Source organism: Acipenser ruthenus, chromosome 23 (genome assembly GCF_902713425.1).
Source record: "Acipenser ruthenus chromosome 23, fAciRut3.2 maternal haplotype, whole genome shotgun sequence".
Taxonomy (NCBI): Eukaryota; Metazoa; Chordata; class Actinopteri; order Acipenseriformes; family Acipenseridae; genus Acipenser; species Acipenser ruthenus.
Genome location: NC_081211.1, coordinates 20,599,826 through 20,625,657, shown reverse-complemented (window position 1 = coordinate 20,625,657; position 25,832 = coordinate 20,599,826). Strand labels below are relative to the sequence as shown.

Here is a 25,832-nt window from a genome sequence, read left to right as displayed (position 1 = left end):
AGATATCTGATCATGGCTTTGTGTGGCAGAGATATCTGAATAAAAGATTGCGCTGAGCTATGTATTCATATCCTAAAGATGGGAGTTCTTGTGATACTCAGAGCCAGCCTCTGGAGATCAGCTGTACTGCACCTGACCTTTCTGTTCAGCTATGCGTGAAAGATTTTGCACAGCTTTTGACCACCTACTCCATAAACATCTCAGCAAGCTGGCTGATGGCTGTGCAATAAATTAACAGCATTCATACTTAAAATGTTATATGTTATTTAAATATTACATTAATATTTAGAAGATACATTTTCTAATTAATGTATGTAACTTGGATTCCCCAACCTCCCAAGACTGAATCTTCTTATGTTTATATATCAGTATGGGAAGCTACTCAAGTCTTGCAGTTTAGTCAGATGTTTAACATTAGAGGTCTTATTTGACAGGGCTGTTTTAAGGATTTAAACATATTCTGTTTGGTTAAACAGTGCTTTGCAAAACTGAAAATAAACATATGACCTGCTCTAAAACAGCTGAAAAATGTTTTATGATCTTCATGAGAGAATGTCTTAGTTTCTGGTATATACTGTATGTCTATATCACTGCAAAATGGATTCTCATTGGCATATATTTAAATAGCTGGCAGGCTTCCATTTAAAATCATATGCAATCTAATAAGTGCTAAGTAATAATTGTACCCTTTGACTTGGATACAAGGTGTTACCTTCAAGCCAGAATATAAATGCTTGTCACCTCTTGCCTTTTACAATAACTAACTTCATCACTAAAATAATTGTTCATAATGACCTAAAAGCCCAACGCAATGAGCACAGGCAATAAACTGGCACAACTTTTCTCGAATGATTATCCCATCTTTAAAACGCAATCAGCAATATTTCAATAATTTGTAAAAACATGTATATACTTCAACATCCTGAGATTATTTGCATTAGTTATTCGATTCTGAATAAAACCATAGGCTACACTTCTTAATCCAATTGGTTCAACAATGACACTGTATAAAAAGTACTTCTGTTGAAACATTTGTTAACTGGGCAAACTAGTTTTACAGTTTTAAATGAGAATTTACCGTGATGTATGTGTCATAAATTCAGTGTGGCAATTATGATGAAGGTGTGTTTTTAGATTATTTCCCATGCATTTTTAAATAATGGTTTGCCTTTTTAAGCACAATAGAACATATGAATACATATGAAAAAAAGAAAAAAAAACTAAGAAACATCAATCTATTTTAAAACACAGATAGACTCACCAGGTGTTGCACTGGAGACTGTAGGCCAGTTCTGTACATGTACCACAGGTGCACCTTGCAAAACTGCTGATTCTTCCATAAGCACAGAGCTGAAACGGGAAAACAAAACTATAACACAACTGGTCTTCAGCCCACTATTGTTAAAGCTTGCCTGTAATTTACCATGATTTCACTATACTTTTATTATGCTACCAGGATATGTAATTGTAGGGTTGTAAGGATATAACTGCACTGCAGCAGACAGTCAACAAAAAATGATTAAGCACCAATATTAATTAGTTCAGTATTAGAGAAACCCTTGAGATGGATACAGCTCACGTTCAACAGAAACCACACTCTTACTAGCTGTCTTGATTATGTCACAAAAAGGCTCATTCTTATATCTGAATTTAGTCAACATATAAAGCCTTTTTTGTTCCAGTTATGAGGCCTCAGAGAAGCAGCATGAGTAATTTAAACTCCAGACGATATAAAGGGCACCAGTGCAAAAGGAAGTTATGTGTCATTTTGAGAGTGATTAGAAAATATCATAGAGAAGTAATTACAGAATGTGCAAGTACAACGTTCTTTCTGAAATAATGAAGTCATGCCTGGCGATTGCAGAGCAGTGAGAAAGAGTGAGTGTTTAAGGTCCTTAGAATCTCCCTTGGTTACAGAGTGGTGTGCAGCAGAACATTGTGAGAGAACACAGGACTCAAGGCTGCTTAATCTGTAAGTTTGGGTCACTTATATCACAAACTGCAAAAAACAAATCCATCTGACTAAGCCAACCATGCACGTTACCCAAGATGTATCTTTTTCATTTACATTTTAAATCCCTAAAGTCTGTCATTGTTGTCCTCCAAGCTAAGGTTATCAAAGTGCCAATTAGTGACAATGTTGGGGGCAGATTTAGTGAGTTTAGAACTTGGTCTATTAGAAGTTGTTTGGAAAATGTATAATTTATGTTCATTGAAATTAATGTGTTTATATCTGTATAATATGTATCTTACTTTAGTTCAATTAAATATTTACCTTCCTGTAGCTCTGGGTTTTGCATGCAGCTGACCCAGATTTTAATAACAACACATATTACTGGTAGAATGACATTGATACATAATGTGCCCTTGAAACAAGAAGAACAATACCATCATAAAGCCCAGGCCTCTCACTCTAGTCTTTTTGTTCTTAGAGTTACATACGGTGCATGTACAAGGTGAACAGCAGTACTGCACGACTGTATCTTCTGCTAACAGCAAAAAATAGAAACTGCTTACCTTTGCATTCCTGCTCTCAAAGATGCAGAATAGCGCCAGTCTGTATTTGGTTGCCTGGGCTGCAAAAGAAACAGAAAACAATTAGCTGTCATGTTTTAATCTGCCCTTAAAATAATGAGTATCTCTTTAAATAAACATGTGGTATATTATAGAAGTATATTTTAGCATAAAACGACTCATAATACCAGCTATTTCATTATTTGTGGTAGCTGATACAATAGTGAAGTAGGCTTTCTGGATCAACCAGATCCTAGATAAACAATGTATACCAGCACGGCCTACCTGGACTAGTGGAAGGCATTGCAAATTGAAAATGCATATTGGACCTGATCAGTAATGATTAGTGATATGTAATATTTTGGTGCAATTGTGTGTGTACATACATTGTATTTATCATTTAGCTCAAACTAAAGATTTGGAAGAGTTTAATGGAGTTTTGCTTGTCAATTTAATTACTTTACTGATTCCAATGCAATGCCACTTACCTTTTTGGTGACAACACAAATATATCCTATCAAATATTATTCTTTATAACAAACAGATTTGTCTCTGAATTGACTGTTGTCGTTTGAATACATGAATATTCTGAACTGCAGCTCCCTGCCAAGCTAACACAACTGAATAGATGATATTGATTTTACATGGTAGACTACAAGGCTAATGGCATATTGAACTCCTCCTTTATAAACGAACACTAACTTTGCTACTGAATGGTTCTGGATGTGAACAGATGTTTTGCATGGCCTTATCTTCAAAACTTTCATTTTACTTGCTTCAGGGCAATGAACTGACAAGACCTCGAAATAACTGTAAATTACTCCCAAACATCACTTGGCATGACTTCCTCACAAGGGATTTCTTGACACAGAAAATAAACAGTGTACATATATATAAAGTATTTCTGTTAACTGCTTTTATTTCATGTTCTGATGTGGAAATAAAATTAGTTTTACCAACAGCCAGCTCTAGAAAATATTACAAATACCACCATTTATAATCCCTTACAAACCTATAAAGATATTGTAAAAATATTTTGTAATAATAATCATCTTTGTCTGAACACCTGATGAATAGTTTCCTTGTTGCCTCCCTATCAATAGAAACTATTGCTGTAGTTTACATAGTTTTAGGAACTTTGTAACCATTCATTCAACAAACCTAACTGAGAAACCAAGCCCCATCTCTTCCAGGGCCCTGGCTATACCAACATTTAAATCTGCCTGGCAGCAAGATAAGAAATAAAGCCAAAGGGCTCATCTCAAGCAATTCCTAAAGTCAGAGACTAACTGTAATATTACACATGTAAATGACACAAAGCAGTTAGTGATGAAGGAATGGATGGCTAATAAATACAGATACATCCCATTATTACAATATATTAAACAACTTATGTACAATTACTGTAGGGTGGGAGATTACTAAATGAAAACAACCAATATATAATATGGTTTGTGCATTTACAGTTAAAAAAAACTAAAACAAAGTGAATCTCTTTAAATAGAATATTTGCACATATATAAAAGGACATTTGATATCTCATGAAGGAGACTGCAACACCTCAGGGGTATTGTCATGAAAATGAACAATGTTTCCAATGTACTGTCAAATCCAAAGCACTGTGCAATACAAAGCGGACACTCTCTTAATTACTGTGAACAGCCTCACCTCCTTTGAAACACAGTTTCGATTTGAAGCAGAACCCGGGCTCTGCCCACTTTGCCCTGTCAGGTATCTGTCAGATGCTGCAGCGCTGGGTCCAGCTCTAGCTGGGCAGCCAGTATCGTAAAACATAAAAGTGTCACTTCCAGAGCCAGCAGTGAGACAGGCCTTGTAGCAGTAGGTCTGAGACAGGGACCCGTTTCCCTTCACCTCTATAAAATGGGGCTGCACCTTCAAGCCCCGCTCAACTACAAGATTATTGTTGGCCTGTTTGTACATTTCAACACTGTGTCTCTCCCTCGTGAAACCGTGACATAAACAGCAGGTTCCACTGTACCTGTGGCATCGGATGACAGCCAAAACAATTATGGTCAAAAGAAAAACAAAGCAGATTGCGCTCAGAGCAATAATTAAATAGAGTGTCACATTTGAGTAGATTTTAGAGCTTTTTACATGCCTTCTGGGGTCAGGAATAATTCTTGTAACTCTGTCTACAACAACTACGTGTATGGTAGCTGTGGCTGACAGAGATGGCTGTCCGCTGTCCTTCACTAGGACTGTTAAATTAAATGACGTAGAATTATCTTCTCCAATTTTGCGAGTGATCCTGATTTCCCCGTTATGCTGGTTAACTTTAAAAAGGGTTGGATCTGTTGCCTGCAGTAAATGGTAAAATAACCATGCATTTTGGCCAGAATCTGCATCAAGAGCAATCACTTTAGTAACCAGGTGGCCTGCATTTGCTGTTCTAGGAACCATCTCTGTTGCATTTCCTGAAGAGGGGTACAAGACCTGAGGTGCATTGTCATTTTGATCCACAACATACACATAAACTGTAGCAATACTGCTAAGTGGTGGAATACCAGCATCTTGTGCTTTAACTTCAAACTGAAACTCCCTCAGCTTTTCATAGTCAAACGAACGCAGAGCATAGATGATACCAGTGTCTGAGTTGATTGAAACATATGAGGTGACAGGTATGTCCTGAATATTAGCACTGAGGATAGAGTATGATACAATAGCATTTTCATTGACGTCTGGATCAATTGCTTTCACAGTACATAAAGGAGAACCTGGGGCATTGTTCTCATCTATATACACTGAATAGGATGTCTGTTCAAAACGTGGAGGATTGTCATTGACATCTGAAACTTCCACCAGAACAGTTTTCTGCGATGACAAAGTCGGGGTCCCAGAATCAATAGCTGTGAATGTTATATTGTAGGTAGTTGCCTTCTCTCTGTCTAAAAATCCAGCTGTAACTAATGTGTAGTAATTCCTGTAAGATTTTATTTTAAATGGAATACCTGAAGGTATTTGAAGAGTGACCTGTTTATTTGCTCCAGAATCTTTATCACTCACACTGACCAGAGCCACCACAGTGCCTGGCCTTGCATCCTCACGAACTGGGGTGGAAAGGGAGGATAACACTATCTCAGGGGTATTGTCATTAACATCAATAATTTCCACTATTACTTTGCAATGCACTGCCACTGCAGATGCCCCCTTATCCACGGCTTGCACATAAATCTCATATGAGTTGATTTCCTCATAATCCACAGTGCCATTAACTCTTATTTCTCCTGTGTTTTGGTCTATGCTAAAAATCTCCCTTACTCTTCCTGGGGTGTAGCTACTGAAAGAATAAATGAGCTCTCCATTGGAGCCTTCGTCTAAATCGGTCGCATTCAGCTTGATTACCAGCATGCCCCTGGGTGCATTTTCTAACAGTTTAACTTTGTAAACAGACTTATCGAATACCGGGACGTTGTCATTTGAGTCTAACACACGAACTGCAATGGTGGCTGTGCCAGTCCTCGCAGGCATGCCTCCGTCAACGGCTGTTAAAACTAACTTATGAAGAGACTTCTGCTCACGGTCGAGTGCTTTCTTAAGTACCAGCTCGATAAGTTTGCTGTTCCCCGCGGGGGCGTTTGAGTCCAGGGTGAAATGCTCATTCAGACTGAGCCTGTACATACGGATTGAATTTGAACCCACGTCTGGATCCTGTGCGCCCTCGACTGGGAAACGCGCACCGGGCAAAGCTGATTCAGTGATCTCCAAACGGTATTCGTTTCTGGGGAACCGTGGCGCATTGTCATTCACGTCTAATATTTCCACTTCAACATTGTAAACTTCCAACGGGTTTTCCACGACCACCTCAAAATGTAATAAGCACAAGCTGCGGAGTTCACAGAGAGTCTCTCTGTCTATCCTGTCATTAACAAACAAGTTCCCGTTGCTGAGATTAATGTCCAGATACTGCTTGCTGTTGCTAGTAGAGGTTATTTTAACGCTTCGGGTGAGCAGTCTCCCGAGATCTAGCCCCAGGTCTTTCACAATATCCCCAACATACGCCCCCTGTTCCAATTCTTCGGGAATAGAATACCGAATCTGCCCCGTCGCTAGGCCCCCAAAAAACAACAATATACAATAAACTTGCACATGCTTCGGTCTGCTGCTACATATCCCTGCAGGAGACATTGCTTTCTAAATCAAGCGCAGAACGATTAACAACAATAAAAAAGCTTTCCGTCTTTTTAGCTTGTAATATCTTTCCTCGTTCCACAACATGAAAAGTGCTGCAGTACGTTACCACACCACGTTCTTGTTGACAGAAATATCCTTCTCGAAGTGCCATTATGCTGGTATTTGAGTGAAACATCCATGATGTGTTTTTTCTCTCTCTCATTCGGGTGTGTTTAAATCCACTGATGCTGCCTATCGTTCTCTAACTCTGAGTTTCTACTAGCCTTCCTGCTGCTGAGTCTGTGTGTGTGTACGTGTGTGTATGCGGGGGATGGGCGGTGCAGATTGCGACTGCATGGCATGCAGCCTAAAGCCTTGCACAAGACACTGTAGAGAATGAAGATGCAATTCATATTTGCAATAAACGACAGCTGCAAATTGCAATTTGTAATCTGAGTTTTAGTTTTATATTTCAGACGTGGTATTTAAATCGCATGTTAGGAACCTGCAATTCAAATATAATAATTGTTACAATCAAGCAACTCACTGGCAAACCATGTCTGTCTGCAGATGTCTTGCAAGCTGTACCACACATAAGAAGCTTGATATTTTTTGGTGTATGTATGTATATGTGTCACAACACTGCCATTAAAATGCACATGACTTTTTTTTTTTTTTCGCATTAGGATGAGTAATACCTAAATGAATGAAATATTCCTGGATGCTGACCTGCAGGAAAGTTGTGATAAAGTGCATGGTTCGTTAATGGGCATATGTTAACTGTTATAAATCAATAAATGCATTGTAGAAAGCCACTGCATTCTATGTCAAATACTACCTAATAATGGTTTTAAAGGTACCGTAATAAGTATCCATTAAGATCATGGCTCCTTTTGCTCTGTCTTAAAAGCAGACTAAAAAATAAAACTGTAGGAAATTAAATATGTAGCATACATTCAGTCAAATGGGAATTTGAGTGTGCATCTGAAATTATTATTATTATTATTATTATTATTATTATTATTATTATTATTATTATTATTATTATTATTATTTCTTCATCAATCTATGTAGGGGAATCTGAGGTACACTGAAACACATTTGTGCTTTTGAGGTACTTAAAGAAAGCTACTGAGTAATGCTGAGCCCCTAAGATGGACGTCTAGTAGGGGTTGATCTTTGAAGCAGCACAGAAGAATTAACTATAGCTTTGCCATCTGTTTTCTAGGTGCAACAACACCTTGAAAAGGATAAAATGGCTTAATGTGCCTCAATCTACTCACTCAAACTTAACTGAAAAATACCTGTCCTTGCATGAACTAATATTCACAGTGGTCCAAAGTAATTATTTAATAACTGCAAGTATAGTGTGATTGTTGAAATATTCTCTTTTGTAATTGAATTCAAAATAAATAACATTGATTAGATTAGGTAAACAAAGTCTTTTTTTTCAAACTTGTGATGTGACCATGGTGTATTAACACCAGTTCATTCTGTGTCATAAAAGAACCCTCAAAACCTTAAATTTTGACTGAGATAACCACACACTAATTAAAACATTAAAGGGGAATATAAACAGCTGGAGTATTAACCTTGTAAAATAAAAATTAAAATACATAGAGACAATCGACATGTGTAAGAGAGGGATTGTGTTATTTCTTTACACAAAACTGGGGACTGACACAATCTCATAGTGTTCTGCAACAAAACAACAAATGTAATCATTTAACAAATAAGTGCCTATGGTCCATAAGTTATTGGTAGCAGTTCATCTTAATAATATTCAAATGAGCATGCAAGAAGTCCAAATAATCAAGTACCATTCCTTATCATTGTTCAGCCATGGGGTTTTGCAGTTTACCATCTGCAGGAAGACAGTGCCACATGCAATATGTCCAGAATCACCACTACCTGGAATAGACAAGGGGGGCTGCAGCTTCTTCCCTGGACTCCCAGAGTCCCGTCATGAACTCTATCAAACATGACTGGGAACACCTCGATAAACAATTGCGGAAAACTCAACCACTATGTGAATGAACTGCGGTCAAAATCTGTACCAGAGTGTAATACAGAATCCCACTGATTCCATGCCTGCACGGGTTCAGGTCCTGAATGGTGCAAAAGGTGAAGCTCCCAGCCACTGATGTGTTTGTTTCTGTTCGGTTTAGTGCTTATGTTGTGTCACAGTTTGGTATAATAAATGTCATCTCTGTCTGAAGACTGTTCATCTTAATACAGCAGAGCACCAGTATATACTGGTAGTGAACAAAAAAATGGAAACACCTGGGTAAATGAGGGACACCAAGTATATTGAAAGCAAGGGCTTCCACACAGGAGTGGCTCATGAGTTAATTAAGCAAATAACATCCCAGTATGCTTAGGGTCATGTATAAAAATGCTGGACAGGCCTGGTTGCCTATAATTATGGCTAACATGGCTGCAAGAGGAGACCTCAGTGACTTTGAAAGAAGGGTGATTGTTGGGGCGCATTTGGCAGGAGCTTCAGTGACCAAGACAGCTCAATTTGCTCATGTTTCATGAGCAACGGTATCTAAGGTGATGTCGGCATGGAACTCCGAGGGAAAGACATCATCAGCAAAGGGCAACAGTGGGCGGAAGCACATACTCCAAGATCGTGACATCCGTGCATTAATTTGAAGTGCAAGGCAAAACAGGCGAGCAACTGCAGATCAATTGACTGCCAATTTCAACCTGGGGTGCAAGCAGCCAGTTTCATCAAAAACGGTCCGCCGAGAACTCCACAGAGAGGGATACCATAGTGGCCCAACGTCCTATTAAATGACTTTACATTGGTGTTTCCATTTTTCTGTTCACTATCTGTATATATAAACACATATACATATATATACATATATATATATATATATATATATACATATATATATATATATATATACATATATATATATATATATATATATATATATATATATATATATATATATATATATATATATACACACACACACACACTACAGAGATTTTTATTTCCCTATATTTTCACCTTCAGTGTAAAAACTTGAAAAGCAGTCTGATTAAAAAGTCCAATATCCAGTGTGGTTAAGTCTGCAGTGAATGATGACATTCCCTTATAACTACCACTCAGTAGTTTAAGAGCTAAAACAAAGCAATTATATGTAATACATATAAGAGGACACCCAGTGGTAAAATAAGTTAGTCTGCTGATGTCTTCCCTGCACAAGCTGTTCCTCACACAATGTCACTACACTCAAGCTGAGCTGTATTGCTCTGATAAATTGATACATTTAAGAGTGTCCCTGCTCAAACGTGATTTAAATGGAAAGGGTTTCACTATGCTCGGTTAATTTCAATACACTGACCAGCACCTACTCCTACAATTAGACAGTATATTCGACAGACATGTTATATTGGTATTGCTTAGATTTAATTTACATTTCTAATATGCTTTCTTAACTTTAAACATTTATGAAGGTACAGTAAAACACTATGGAACAACCACCTCTTCCACGTATGTGTGACCCCAGTGGAAATATCAGAGAAAAGATATGAATATTTTCCCTGTGGTTAAATTTCTATAACCTTTAATGATACTAAGACAGCCCTTCACCTATCAGAAAAGGTGAAGATACATGTTTGTGAAGGCAATCATTATAATAATAAGCGTAAGTCTATTCCACTAATTCACTGGGATCTGTATACAATAAAAATAAATTTAATTTTAGATTCATAAGCTTGACTCAGTGCTGTGTATTAATATTTAATAAATACACTGCTTAGTTTCAAACTTTCTGACTAGTAACTACAAAGTAAGCATGAGCAAATATATTTTAATCCCTTTTTAGCAATACACACATTGGCTTCATTAAATTAAGATTTCATAGGATGCACGCACAAATGTATCTTGTAAGTTCATTCAGATCAGATGTACACACCATATCAAAAGGAAATTAACCACCTATGAACAAAGTAAGTATTTAAAGACTTGCTAAAGATTAGATTAAAAGGATCCATTATTAAAGAAGGTACTGAGTGATGCAGGTGCAGTAGTTATGAGGTTGCTGTTGTCTTGTAGTAGCAGCATCAGCAACACTAATTGCTGGTGCATGCATTTACATTCCTTTTAATATTGATAATACATGTAAAACACACTGATTTTACTTTCAGACACAGAACGATTCACGTCTTTGGCATGCATAACATTCCACATACCTCAGCACTGGCATTCACTGTATTGTCATTGGTATTCTGTACTTGTGACAGCCAGTCTGGCTCTCTTGCAGTAGCAGTCCTTGTAATACTCCCATGTCCTGGAGGGCTGCACCCTCTCAAAACCAGCAAGGTGCCATTTCTGGAATTAGCAACCATAGAATTCCTACATTGGTAAATCTGGGAACGTGTGCCTGTACCAGTAAAGTCTATGAAGTCTGGAGGTAAGGCACAATTTGGAGGAAGCTGGTAGTTCAACTTGTAATCTTCAAAGTCACTGTCACAACAAGTTCCAAAACAACAAGTGTAACTGTAGCGATTTCTATATCTGTAACATTTGTAAGCAGTGAGGAGAATGAGGAGTCCAAAAAACACAAAGCAAAGGGAACCTAAAATAATGATTAAATACAGGTTTAAATCAGTAAGTGTCTCCCGATTCTCCAGCTTTTCATTGAAATCAGGCAGCACTTGCGGGAAAGCGTCAGTTAGCAGCAAACCTATAGTCACTGTAGCACTGAGTGACGGCTTCCCATCATCTTTCACTTGGACGACCAGTTTCTGTTTGGCAGAGTCTGTGTTTTTAATAGGCCTTGCTGTCCTGATTTCACCTGTGTGTGGAGACAAACTGATAAGACTGGGATCTGTAGCCTGAATTAACTGGTAGGACAACCAAGCGTTTTGTCCAGTGTCTGCATCAGCAGTAATAACCTTTGTCACTAGGTATCCAACAGCTGCAGACCGAGGGATCATTTCTACAGCTAAAGAGCCACCCTTTGTCTGAGGATGCAGAAACACAGGGGAGTTATCATTCTGATCCATAATGACAACGTTCACAGTGACACTTGCAGTCAGTGATGGAAAACCTCTGTCTTCAGCTTGTACATATATCTTAAAGTCTCTCAGCTCTTCAAAATCAAATGCAGTCTGGGAAAAAATAACTCCACTGTCCCTGTCAATGGATACATACATGGTAACAGGCTGGTCATTAACCTGAGACTCCAGAATAGAATATGAGACTTCCCCATTTAAACCTACATCATTATCAGATGCTGCCACTTGGTAGATTGGATCTCCTGGGGTATTATTTTCAGACACAAAGACTGTATACACTTCCTGTGTAAACTGTGGGGGACTGTCATTTACATCTGATATCTGAACACCAATAGTCTTCTCACTGGAAAGGGCAGGGGATCCTAAATCAGTGGCAGTAATGGTAATATTATATTCAGAGACTGTTTCCCTGTTTAGAACGCCATCAGTTACTATGGTGTAGTAGTTTCCTAAAGATCTGATTCTGAAGGGTATATTTCTGGTGATCTCACACTGAACTTGCCCATTCACTCCTGAGTCACGGTCTGTTACAGTTACCAGGGCAACCACTGTTCCTGGCACTGCATCTTCCTGTATTGGACTATTTAAGGAGCTTATTATTACCTCAGGCACATTGTTGTTAACATCTATGACATCAACAAGCACCTTACAGTAGCTTGCCAATGGAGAGCTACCGCTATCCTTTGCTTGAACAACAATTTCATAAATAGTGTTTTCCTTGAATTCTAGCTGTTTCTTTACACTTATCTCTCCGGTTCTAGGATCAATATTAAACATGCTTAATACTTTGCTGGGAGTACGGCTACTAAACGAATATAAAATCTCACCGTTTGTGCCCTCATCAAGATCAGTAGCATTGAGTTTAATTACTAATGTCCCGACTGGTGTGTCTTCGAGAAAACGGACTTTGTAGACAGACTGTTCAAAGTTTGGAGCATTGTCGTTTGCATCCAAAACTGTGATGATAATATCGGCAGTGTCAGACTTCTCTGGCACGCCCCCATCAAAAGCAGTGACTTGTACATTTATTAAAGACAGCTTTTCTCTATCCAGCTGCTTTTCTAATACTAATTCTGCCACCTTACTCCCGCCACCGTGGGTCTGGGTATCAAGACTAAAATAATCATTAGCACTTAAAGAGTACGACCTTAAAGAATTGATTCCTACATCTATATCCTGAGCACTCTCTAATTGATAACGGGACCCTAACGACGCTGTCTCGAGTATATTAAAATTAATCTCTTTAACAGAAAAAAGTGGTGAATTGTCATTTATATCTTGAATTTCTACCTTTATATTGTGCAACTCGAGCGGATTTTCCATAATTACCTCCAGATTCAAATAACAGGTGGGTTGCTCGCCGCACAGTTCTTCCCTGTCTATCCGTTTATTAACAAGTAAATCCCCATTTTGTACATTTGCAAAAAAATACTGGTTACTGTCGGTTGACGCTATTCTTAATTTGCGAGAGGACATTTTTCCAGCGCCCAACCCCAAATCCTTAGCGATGTTTCCAACAAAGGCCCCGTATTGCAGCTCCTCGGGAATCGCATAAAACATTTCACCGGAAACCAGATTCCAAAAGCAAGGCGAAAATACACAGCAGAGCAGTTGTTTTATAAATCCCCGAGTCCTCTGCACACACATCATGATGACACAACGCTGCTAACTTCTGATATGAAAGGGGACGCTTTATCCTTTCCTTTTTTTTCTTTTCTTATTTCTTTACAAAAATATTTCTTCTGCCGTATTCCTGGCGTGGCGTTTTTGCTATGTGAAATCTGCGGTTCGAACATCCCTTTACTGTGAGCTTCAGTGCTAGAAAGCAAAATGACGACTAGTTCTATATAAGGGAAAGTGGGTGGAGTAATGGAGCTCCAAATTGACAGTGAGAAGCTTATTGGTCGATAGCGACGCTCGACTTCTCAACACATTATAACTGAAAAACTGCACTAGAGCTCTGGCTACAAGTTTTGCAAAGCTGAATTAACCACTTTTGCTTCATAAAATCAAATGAAACCTGCTGAATAATGTTACGTTAACATATTGAATTACATGCTGCTTTGTAGTGTTCCATTTACTTAACGAAAAACGAAAATGTGACATTTCAAAATCAAGCATGAACTCAAGCATGTCTCAATTCTAAAATTCTACGTGATGCAAAACATTTGGCCATAGATTCAAAAAGCTCGTGTCTAAACACGCATTCATGTTATCCAAAACTATAGCATGATGTAAAATAAGTGTTAAAGCCCAAGGGCCAGAGTACTGTGCAAAAGTTTTAGGCAGGTGTGAAAAAATGCTGTAAAGTAAGAATGCTTTCAAAAATAGACATGTTAATAGTTTATATTTATCAACTAACAAAATGCAAAGTGAGTGAACAGAAGAAAAATCTAGATCAAATCGATATTTGGTGTGACCACCCTTTGCCTTCAAAACAGCATCAATTCTTCTAGGTACACTTGCACACAGTTTTTGAAGGAACTCGGCAGGTAGGTTGGCCCAAACATCTTGGAGAACTAACCACAGTTCTTCTGTGGATTTAGGCAGCCTCAGTTGCTTCTCTCTCTTCATGTAATCCCAGACAGACTCGATGATGTTGAGATCAGGGCTCTGTGGGGGCCATACCATCACTTGCAGGACTCCTTGTTCTTCTTTACGCTGAAGATAGTTCTTAATGACTTTCGCTGTATGTTTGGGGTCGTTGTCATGCTGCAGAATAAATTTGGGGCCAATCAGATGCCTCCCTGATGGTATTGCATGATGGATAAGTAGCTGCCTGTACTTCTCAGCATTGAGGAGACCATTAATTCTGACCAAATCCCCAACTCCATTTGCAGAAATGCAGCCCCAAACTTGCAAGGAACCTCCACCATGCTTCACTGTTGCCTGCAGACACTCATTCGTGTACCGCTCTCCAACCTTCGGCGAACAAACTGCCTTCTGCTACAGCCAAATATTTCAAATTTTGACTCATCAGTCCAGAGCACCTGCTGCCATTTTTCTGCACCCCAGTTCCTGTGTTTTCGTGCATAGTTGAGTCGCTTGGCCTTGTTTCCACGTCTGAGGTATGGCTTTTTGGCCGCAAGTCTTCCATGAAGGCCACTTCTGACCAGACTTCTCCGGACAGTAGATCGGTGTACCAGGGTCCCACTGTTTTCTGCCAATTCTGAGCTGATGGCACTGCTGGACATCTTCTGATTGCGAAGGGAACTAAGCATGGTGTGTCTTTCATCTGCTGCAGTAAGTTTTCTTGGCCGACCACTGCGTCTACGGTCCTCAACGTTGCCCGTTTCTTTGTGCTTCTTCAAAAGAGCTTGGACAGCACATCTGGAAACCCCTGTCTGCCTTGAAATTGCTGCCTGGGAGAGACCTTGCTGATGCAGTATAAATACCTTGTGTCTTGTTGCTGTGCTCAGTCTTGCCATGGTGTTTGACTTTTGACAGTAAACTGTCTTCAGCAACCTCACCTTGTTAGCTGAGTTTGGCTGTTCCTCACCCAGTTTTATTCTTCCTACACAGCTGCTTCTGTTTCAGTTAATGATTGTGTTTCAACCTACATATTGAATTGATGATCATTAGCACCTGTTTGGTATAATTGTTTAATCATACACCTGACTATATGCCTACAAAATCCCTGACTTTGTGCAAGTGTACCTAGAAGAATTGATGCTGTTTTGAAGGCAAAGGGTGGTCACACCAAATATGGATTTGATTTAGATTTTTCTTCTGTTCACTCACTTTGCATTTAGTTAATTGATAAATATAATCTATTAACATGTCTATTTTTGAAAGCATTCTTACTTTACAGCATTTTTTCACACCTGCCTAAAACTTTTGCACAGTACTATACATATATATATATATATATATATATATATATATATATATATATATATATATATATATATATATATATATATTGTAACAAAGTAGGGGTGCCTTGCTACAATTCGGGACCTTCTTGATTGTAAAAGAAACATTTACTGGACCACAGAGGTTATTTAAACAGGACAGGGCCTGTATATTTATTCATAAACCCCGAACAAAACAAACAAAAGCCTAACTCCTCAAAGGAGTACTAACTAAACACACAGGAACACCCTGACTACAAGTGGGACAGCTAGGCCGTTTCCCCACCAAACAATAAACAAAAACCACACAGGTTTAATACAGCACACTTTTACCTCACGACTGCCAGGAAGCAGAGCACTCCTTTCTGCCTCCTTCTCCTCAGCAGCTCTGAGCAAACTGACTGCCTCTCTTAAATACCCTGCACCTGGTTCTAATTTAACAATGGCTACCAGGTGCAGGGGATAATTAATAATCAAACAATTAACAAAACCCACATTTTACTGCGGGGAGGATTTCAACCCCCTCCCACTGTGCTACACATCCTCCCCCTCAAGTGTGCAACACTGATCGGCCATTCCAAGGCCACCCCCTCCCCTAAAACACAACCACCCACTCTCAAGTCCACAAATGTCAATTTTCGCCCTCTTCCACAGGTGGGCTTGAGGGTGGGTCGGTCCCTCCGGCACTTCCAAGAAGGGACCGTGAACCAGCGAGGGGGAATCCGGATGGCTTGACCAGGGTGACTGGAGTGCAGGCCGGCAACCGGGAACAAGCAGTGACAGGCAGAGGTGTGCGACTGTGGACCCACGCAGCGACGTCTGGAGCTTCAGGGGGAGCAAAGTGAGGGAAAGGGGGAGCGCACGTGACGTCTGACCTTCACGTCGTGACGTCTGTATGTCCAGGAGGAGTAGAGTAGGGGACCAGACAAGCAACTGTGCCTGGCAATGCTGTGACCCGGGAGTCAGGACCAGCGGAGGGAGGTCTGGGCATTCCGGTAGGGGAACCACAACGTCGGGGCAAGGGACCGCACCAGTCAGTGCCGGAGTAGTTTGTGGGCTGGTGGTTGGGGCTGTGGAGGAAGTAGTTTCCTCACCTCCTCCCCCTTGATTGTTGCTTCTCCCTCGGGCGCTGGAGACAGTGGGGCTTCTCCCTCGGGCGCTGGAGACAGCGGGGCTTCTCCCTCGGGCGCTGGAGACAGCGGGGCATCTCCCTCGGGCGCTGGAGACAGTGGGGCTTCTCTCTCGGGCGCTGGAGACAGTGGGGCTTCTCTTGACCTCACCCATCTCTGGAACATTAGCTCCAGCTCTGTTGGTTCTGGGTCCGGAAGTCCCCGCTCCTGTCTCCATTTTCTGTTCAGTTTCTCCTAAACAGCGGTGGCCACTTTCATTGCCCGGATCATCTCGTGCAGCTCTTCCATTTTCTTTCTTTATTTATTTATTTATTTACTTACTTATTTTACTGTGCTGGGTCAGTAGGGCGTGTTTCTGCCCACATTCTCCACCACATGTAACAAAGTAGGGGTGCCTTGCTACAATTCGGGACCTTCTTGATTGTAAAAGAAACATTTACTGGACCACAGAGGTTATTTAAACAGGACAGGGCCTGTATATTTATTCATAAACCCCAAACAAAACAAACAAAAGCCTAACTCCTCAAAGGAGTACTAACTAAACACACAGGAACACCCTGACTACAAGTGGGACAGCTAGGCCGTTTCCCCACCAAACAATAAACAAAAACCACACAGGTTTAATACAGCACACTTTTACCTCACGACTGCCAGGAAGCAGAGCACTCCTTTCTGCCTCCTTCTCCTCAGCAGCTCTGAGCAAACTGACTGCCTCTCTTAAATACCCTGCACCTGGTTCTAATTTAACAATGGCTACCAGGTGCAGGGGATAATTAATAATCAAACAATTAACAAAACCCACATTTTACTGCTGTGCTACAATATATATTTATAGGACATGCATATAGATGGATAGATGGATAGATAGATAGATATTTGTAACATAATTAAGAGCCTTTATTCCACTTTCACAGACAATTCATAAGTGTAGTTCCATATACATAGCCCTTTATTTTTAAATATGTTAAACTGTGTGTATTGAGAGTAAGAATACTTTGTTTTTCAGCTTTTGCACCAAGTATATTATTAAGATAACCATTTAAGAATGGAAGCTATTGATAAATAATAAAAAAATAAATTTTAACATAGTGATTATTTCTTCATCTCGCTTTCGATATATAGTTATGTTTCTGTTTTTTTTTTATATCGATCGATCGATCAATTGATAGATAGATATAGAATGATAGATTCATTTTACAATGTCCATGCATTGTAATGCTAGCAATACTGTATAAAGCCTACCTCAGACACCCCACTGAGATGACTGTCTTTTTTATTAGGCTCCTGGACATACCAGTCAGGCATGTAATGGTACTGGACTTACTTCCAGTTCCTGCTGTGTTACATCCCCTCAGATATATCAGTTTACTGGCAGTAGATCTGGCCCCTAAAGAGGCAGTTTATTCATAAGTCTGTATGAACTGAGGCAGTATATTAACTTCAAGTGTGAAACTTAACTTGTAGTTTTCAAATTCATTAAAACAGCAACAAGTTAACTGTGTTGGTGCAGCTTCATGGCACAAAGAAATGAATAAACAGAATTGGTGAATAGGGTGAATTATCATTTACATTAGATATTTTGATTAATACGGTTTTGTTGGAGTATAATGGTGGTGACCCAGAATCTGCAGCAGTGATGGTTATGTTGTAGTCGCTGACAGATTCATGATGGACTATCTGTGACTAATGTGTAATCATTTTCAAAAGAAGGTCAAAGTTTAAAGGGCATATCAGAGGAAAGGAAGCAGTTAACTTGTCCATTTTGTCCAGGAGCTTTATCTGATACATTAATAAGACCAACTACTGTGCCAGGCAAAGCGTTTTCTAGAACTGGAGTTGAGATTGAAGCAAATTTTTCCATCAATAATCTGCAATACAATTTTTGCATTACCAAATACACCAGAAACATCCTTATTGACAGTTTCCACATACATTTCTACATCACTTTCATCAACCTGATTTCTCCAGTTTCAGGTTCACCTTCCCTGCAGTATTGCTACTGAAACAGTAAACTATCTCACCATTCTACCTTTGTAAAAATCAGTGGTGTCTAACTTATTATTATTATTATTATTATTATTATTTATTTCTTAGCAGACGCCCTTATCCAGGGCGACTTACAATTGTTACAAGATATCACATTATTTTTACATACAATTACCCATTTATACAGTTGGGTTTTTTTACTGGAGCAATTTAGGTAAAGTACCTTGCTCAAGGGTACAGCAGCAGTGTCCCCTACCAGGGATTGAACCCACAACCCTCCAGTCAAGAGTCCAGAGCCCTAACCACTACGCCACACTGCTGCCCTTGGGCACGTTTTCCACAAGTGAAACCCTGTACACAACTTGCTCAAACACTGAAGTATTGATGTTGGCATCTAAAACATGAATTTTTGCTCTTAACTGTGCCAGTCTTTTCTAGAACTCCACCATCAGCTGCTGTAAGGAGGCGATGATGAATGCAAGTTCTGGGAATTTGCTGTCTCATTTTACATCTAATTCCAAGTGTGCGCTGTGACTCAGTTGAGTTTTTTCCCACATCTGGATCCTCAGCAGCCGGGAGTTTAAATCATGCTCCGGGTACTGATAACTGGTTGTAGTTCACATATTTGTTCTCTGTCTATTCTTTCATTTACATAAATATTTCCATTGTTCAAATTAACATAATTAAAAGTCCTGGATGATAATGATGCAACATCTAAACCCAAATCAACAGCGACATTTCCAATAATAGTGCCTTTGTCCACTTCCTCTGGAATGACACAGCTAGCAGCATTACCAGAGACATTTGAAACAATAATATTATCTCCAATCTCCGCTTTTGAATTATATTGATCTTAATTAATCTGATTCAGAGGCACACAACAGCTGTTGAGCAGACGTCCTTTTATAACTATGTTCCAAGATAACAATTGCAAAATTTGACCCAAGTTCCAAAAATCCTTAAAGGTTAAAAGCACACCAGTGTCCAAGTGCTGTGTGGTGAGCCTGTGAGTTCAGTCGAGTGCAAGAGGTTGCACAATATAAGGAAGTGTAGGTGGAGTACTGGATCCTTCTTAAGATTAACAATCATTACTGGAGAACAGCGACACTCACAGTCTCAAACACAGACTGCATTTACCTTGCCTTTTTGCTAATAAATATACTGCAGCAATTAACCAAACTGTACCGCAACAAAGTAGTATTTTATTCAATTGATATTTATATATGATATTGTGGTATTTAATACCTTATAGACAATGAAACATTATTATTATTATTATTATTATTATTATTATTATTATTATTATTATTATTATTATTAACCTTTTATAGACAATTTAATTTGTAACGTGAATAATAAACTCATTTTAAAACAATATGGTGCTACAGTATATGGTTGTATATACCTAAATAAGTATACCATATAAGTTCTGGTATAATAAAACTGTTTTATTAAAAAAAGAAGCATTCAAAATATGAAGTGTACACATATTTTACTTATATAGATTTTTTAATACAGTTTATATTATTTTCATATCTTCCCCTCACGTCTAGGCTGTCGCTCCCAAATAGCTGGCTGGCTGGCTGGCTAACACTATGTGGTCTGCCATCTGTTAAATGGTTCATGATAACTTCCATTCATCACTGCAAATACATAGGCCTACTCAAGGAAATAAATAAATACATAAATAAATCTATGCGATTATATTTCCATTTGTAATAAATGGACATAAAACACAAATGATCATGAGCAGTCTTCAAAGGCAAGGAAAAACCAAGCAGAAGAAAGAGAATAGTCATTTGTATTTCAGCACCACAATGCTGGACAGCAGCCTCCAGCATAACAAAGACTGAAGGAAACTTAAACTGGGCTATTTATAATCTTTGTTTTAGTTATTGCTTATATCTGATTTATATATACACCTTTTCTTTGATTGTTAATTTTCTAAATTAAACATAAGTTGTTTTAAAAAAATAACCACTGATATACCACAGATTTGTAAGCATGAAGTTTTAGTAACACTGGTTTACAATATTACAAGAAATGTGTATGCATGTTTGTATGCAGGAATACATCTCCTATTCGAATAAGGCAATGAAGATGTACTGATAATCATACAAGGAGAAACAAATACATTTGTTGGTGCTCCAAAACTAGATGACTTGCAAACTGATAACTAATAATGAGAATAAATCCAGGGTTCATGTCACTGTTTTCCCCCTGAATGTCTAAATTATCAGAAATCTTCTGTTGCCATGACGTTCATTGCTTGTACTACTTCAGGGCCCCGCTGAGATGTATCATCTCAGAAAAATCAAGTCACTGTTGTTACATGTGTTGCCCATATGAAGCCTTGTCATAGATCTGAGAGATTATTGTTAATAATGTGTGGGGAATGTGATTTGTATCTCAGAATGTCATTCACAAATCAAAACAGCAATCATTGCAGCAATTGCTCTATTAAAAGAGACATGACATTAACCCTTTCATGCACTCTACATTACTTATATTGTGTAAATGTAAGAGTTTACAACCTAGTACAAAAATTCAATTCTGCCCTGTGACATTAGATTTCATAGGATACTGCTTTTGAGGAAAAATGTATGCTACCATGTGTGGGCTAAACAGTCCTTTCTCCCTCCCAAAATGTAGATATGTTTATAAATATACTGCAGGTACTGGTTATAAACAGCATCCACTCCTTTAAGAGAGATCCCTTACCTGGTTATCTTCAATGCTTTGAGAATATCGGGCATGCAGTTCTTTCTCACTTAAAGTATTAATCTTGACATTGCTCCCACATACTGTCGGGTTATATCCTCTCAATAAAAACATACCACCACTGTTTGGCACCTCTGTCAAGGATGTCTTATACTGGTACATCTGAGACAACGCCCCTGTACCAGAAATGTGTCAAAATCCAGGTGGTAATGCAAGGTTTGTTGTAAACTATGCTCTGTAATTGTTGTAGTCTTCAGCACAACAGCTAGTGATACACCAGCTGTTCTAATGTGGGTAACGTTGCCATTTCATTGCAAGTGAAATAAATACAAAACCAAAAAACACCAAAGAAATGCATCCTAAGAATATAATTAAAATGAAATGTAATTCGGAAAATGTAATCTACTGATCAGGATAATCATTGAAATCTGGAAGAACCTGTGGCAGGTTATCAACCAGAAGCAAACCGATAGTAACTGTAGTTGACCTCTGTAGGGGTTGACAATTATCCTTCACTACCTCAACGAGTTTTGGCTTACTTGCATCCAAATCCTTGATTGCGCTCAAAGTTCTGATTTAGCCCTTTATGAGACGCAACACTGAAGAGATTTGGGTCAGTCCATTGTTTCAAACTGTATGTTAACCAGGAATTCTGTCCAGTGTCTACATTATCAGAAACAACTTTAGTCACTAGGTATCCTGCTTCTGATGACCAAGGCACCATCTCCACAGGTATTGGACCTTCACTGTTTGAAGGACATATAACAGAGAACATTATCATTCTCATCAACAATAAACACATTAACAGTCAGGTTATTAGAGAGAGGAGGTGACCTGCTATCTGTAGCTTGCACGAGGAAGTGAAACTGTTTAAAGGGTCTCATAGTCCAATGTAGACTGTGTGTAAAGGCTGCCACTGAATATATATTGAAAACAAGTCATCATGAATAAGTAGGTAAGTGCATACAGAATTATTACCAAAACCAGCATCTTGCGCATTCTCCAAGGGGAAATGAGATCCTGGGGTGGCAAATTCTGGAACTTTTAATTGGTATTATGTTTCCGGAAATGCAGGAGAGTTATTCTGACTCTGCGGTTTATAAATCTAGATGTACCTGAACCACTTTAACAATCGTTATATCTCCCAGTAAGCAACACAGATACTGGAGGTACAGTTAGATCCCAGGTCCACGTATAAGCACTGCTTCCACATACAAATATCTGTTCTTTGAAAGACCATTTCTCACAGTGTTCTGCTATGTGATCAGGGTGGATGTTTGTATTTCAACATACAGTCAAATGCAGAGTGGTGAACAGCGACACTCACAGTTATTATAATGTCTCTGAACAAAATTCCATCAAAAATCTAAAATAAACTACCAAAGCTGTGTTAACACTTTGAAGGGGTGAAAAAAGGCATCAAAGTGTAGATTACATAAGGTCATAGGCAAAAAGGTCATTGTGCCTAATTATACTAAATACTCTACATACACAGGCGTGCATATACTGATTGTCCACAGTTTTGCTGCACAGATCTACTGGTGGACAGAGTGAAAAACCCACTTTCACGGATTCTGTCCAAGTGTAACATTATACATTGATATAAATAATTACAGACAACATTCCAGCGTCCTCATTGTTGTTTAATACTTTTTAAGTATGATTTGAATGTTTAGGACAAGGACTTGCCTTAAAGTTATATTATTATTATTATTATTATTATTATTATTATTATTATTATTATTATTATTATTATTATTATTATTATTAGGAGCAAAATGTGAGTTCCCAAAAAGTTAAACTTGTTTTTGTTTTGGTTACACATGATAAAAAAATTAAAATAAATAAAAGACATGAGCAAAATATTAATGTGTAGAAAGTAAACACATGTTAAATTGATCAAATTGAGAGCAATATTATAAACATCATACAAATCAAGTACTGCTCTTTTAAGGTGATAATTTCCTATTCTTTACAATACTGCCACCAGCAGGCTGTTTGATACATTCTAAAATTACATTCTAGCGCTCCCTCTAAGATTAAAAAATACTATTACTCAAAAACTACAGTATCAAAATGCACATCTAAATGTCCTGTTAAAATTAAAAATGCACTATAATGTAGTCATTATAATATAGCTACTGATACTGAGTGATGAACTAACAAATATAGTTATAACAGTAAACTCATATTTGCTTACCTCCATGTTTGAAATGATGACTTGGTTTCCAATCAGCTCAGCCCGTTTAATTGAGTTTGTCCCGTTGTTATATATAATTTCCCCATTTTGATTCCCAAACTGTGCGTTACAAACCATGAATTCGCTCTTTGAAGTCTCTGAGCTTAGACGCATGTCACAGCGCTGGGTTTTACAATAACCCCAAGTTCCATCAGGGTAAGAGGAAATCATAGGTGTGCTATACCTGTTCAAACTGTTTTGTGTCCTCTGGCATTTAATGACAATGAAAGTAAGAAGAGTCAATAAAAATATAATTGATATACAGACAATTGAGATGAGCAAATATGTGTTTAAATCAGATACATCATTGTCCTTTGTTAGCAGTTGTCTGAATTCTGAATGCTGTTCTTGGGTGCTGTCGCTAACCAGTATAGTCAGGGTCACAGTGGCTGATAACGGTGGTTCTCCATTATCCTGAACCAAAATTACTAAATTATACTCTTTGGGGTCATTATCCCTCAAAATTCGTTTTGTTCTAATTTCCCCAGAGTAAAGACTTACACTGAAAAGATCCGTTATTTTGGGTTCCACAATGTGATAAGAAAGCCATGCATTGTATCCAGAATCCGCATCAAAAGCCCGTATCTTTGCAACAAAATATCCAGCATTAGCAGAGTATGGGATATTTTCATTATTAGTGAGGCCGAGGTTAGAATATGGCGAGAGAATCTCGGGAGTATTGTCATTGTCATCAAGAATAAACAGGTTCACAGTCATGTTGCTGCTTTGTGAAGGGGAACCAGAATCCTTAGCTTCAATATGAAACTGGAATGTTTTACATTCCTCATAATCAAAAGATTTCATTCCATAGATTTCCCCACTCACAGAGTTCACATTAATTAAAGTAGAGACTGGTACTCCCTGGATTACAGATTCTAATAAAGAGTATGTCACTTGAGCATTCTCGTTTACATCGGTGTCAGATGCAGACGCAGTAAATATAAGTGATCCAATTGGACGGTTTTCCTTTAAATAAACCTCAAGAGGAGACTGTGGGAAAAGTGGTGCATTGTCGTTTACATCTGAAACGTGGACACTGAGAACCTTGGAGCTGGAAAGTGGAGGAGTTCCTTCATCTGTTGCTGTAATAGTGATATTGTACTCAGATACACTTTCTCGATCCAGAACTCCCTCTAGGGTTAAAGAATAATCATTTTCATAGGAGGATTGTAGTTTAAATGAAGGTGTTCCAGAGATGTGACATGTTACCTTCCCATTGTTGCCACCATCTTTGTCTGAAACAGTAATGAGAGCAATCACTGCACCCCTCTTAGAGTCCTCCTTGACGGTGCTCAAAAGAGATGTTACAGTTATATCAGGAGTGTTATCATTGAGATCAATCACTTCAACCAAAACTTTACAGTGTGCGGCTAATGGCAGTGTACCTTTGTCCTGGGCTAACACACGAATTTCATGAAGTTGATTTTCTTCAAAATCCAGGTTACCTTTAATTGTAATTTCACCTGTGCTGGAATCTATGTCAAACATATTTGAAATGTCTTTTAACCCACGGTTACTAAAAGAATAAACAATTTCTCCATTTAAACCTTCATCTAAGTCGGATGCATTAAGCTTGATTATTGCACTTCCGTATGGTATATTTTCAAAAACACTAACCTTGTAGACTGAGCTACTGAAAATGGGAGCATTGTCATTGGCATCTAACACTTTCACAATAACCAGTGAGGTTCCAGATTGAGGTGGGTTTCCTCCATCAAATGCTGTCAGCACAAGTTGAATCAGAGGCTGTGTCTCTCGATCTAAAGCTTTCTGTAGAATCAGCTCAGCAGATCTACTTTGATCACTATCAGTCTGTAAATCTAGAATAAAGTATTCATTAGGACTGATTTCATATGTATTTACAGAGTTGGTGCCTACATCTGGATCATGAGCAATCTCCAATGGAAATCGTGCTCCTGGCAATGTTGACTCAGCAATATTTAAATATAGTGATTTAACAGGGAAAGATGGTGAATTGTCATTGATGTCTACAATATGTATTTTTAGACGATATAAATTCAATGGATTGTCAGCAATAACTTCTAAATTTACAGAGCAGGTAGGAGTATTAGGGCACAGCTCCTCTCTGTCGATTCTTTCATTAACAAACAGAATGCCAGTGTTTAAATTTACCTCAAAATACTGCTGCTTGGATCCAGAAACAATCCGAAACATACGAGATTCTAGTTCTTGGACACTGAGATGCAAATCCTTAGC

General features: G+C 38.5%; 1 protein-coding gene across 9 annotated transcripts in view; it reads right to left on the bottom strand.

The window, feature by feature from the left end:
• The window catches only part of LOC117413251 (protocadherin alpha-C2-like), an 86,503-nt gene that overhangs the window by 6,566 nt on the left and 54,105 nt on the right, over positions 1–25,832 (bottom strand). For 8 of the 9 annotated variants that reach the window (XM_058996789.1, XM_034022140.3, XM_058996791.1 and 5 more), the window contains exons 2-3: positions 2,518–2,576; positions 1,262–1,350 (exon numbers count right to left, since the gene is read on the bottom strand). In XM_058996789.1, coding sequence (XP_058852772.1) covers positions 1,262–1,350; positions 2,518–2,576 — 148 coding nt within the window. Of the gene's footprint in view, positions 1–1,261; positions 1,351–2,517; positions 2,577–4,182; positions 6,767–25,832 lie in introns of those variants that run through there. The other variant, XM_034022137.3, reaches the window with a different exon arrangement.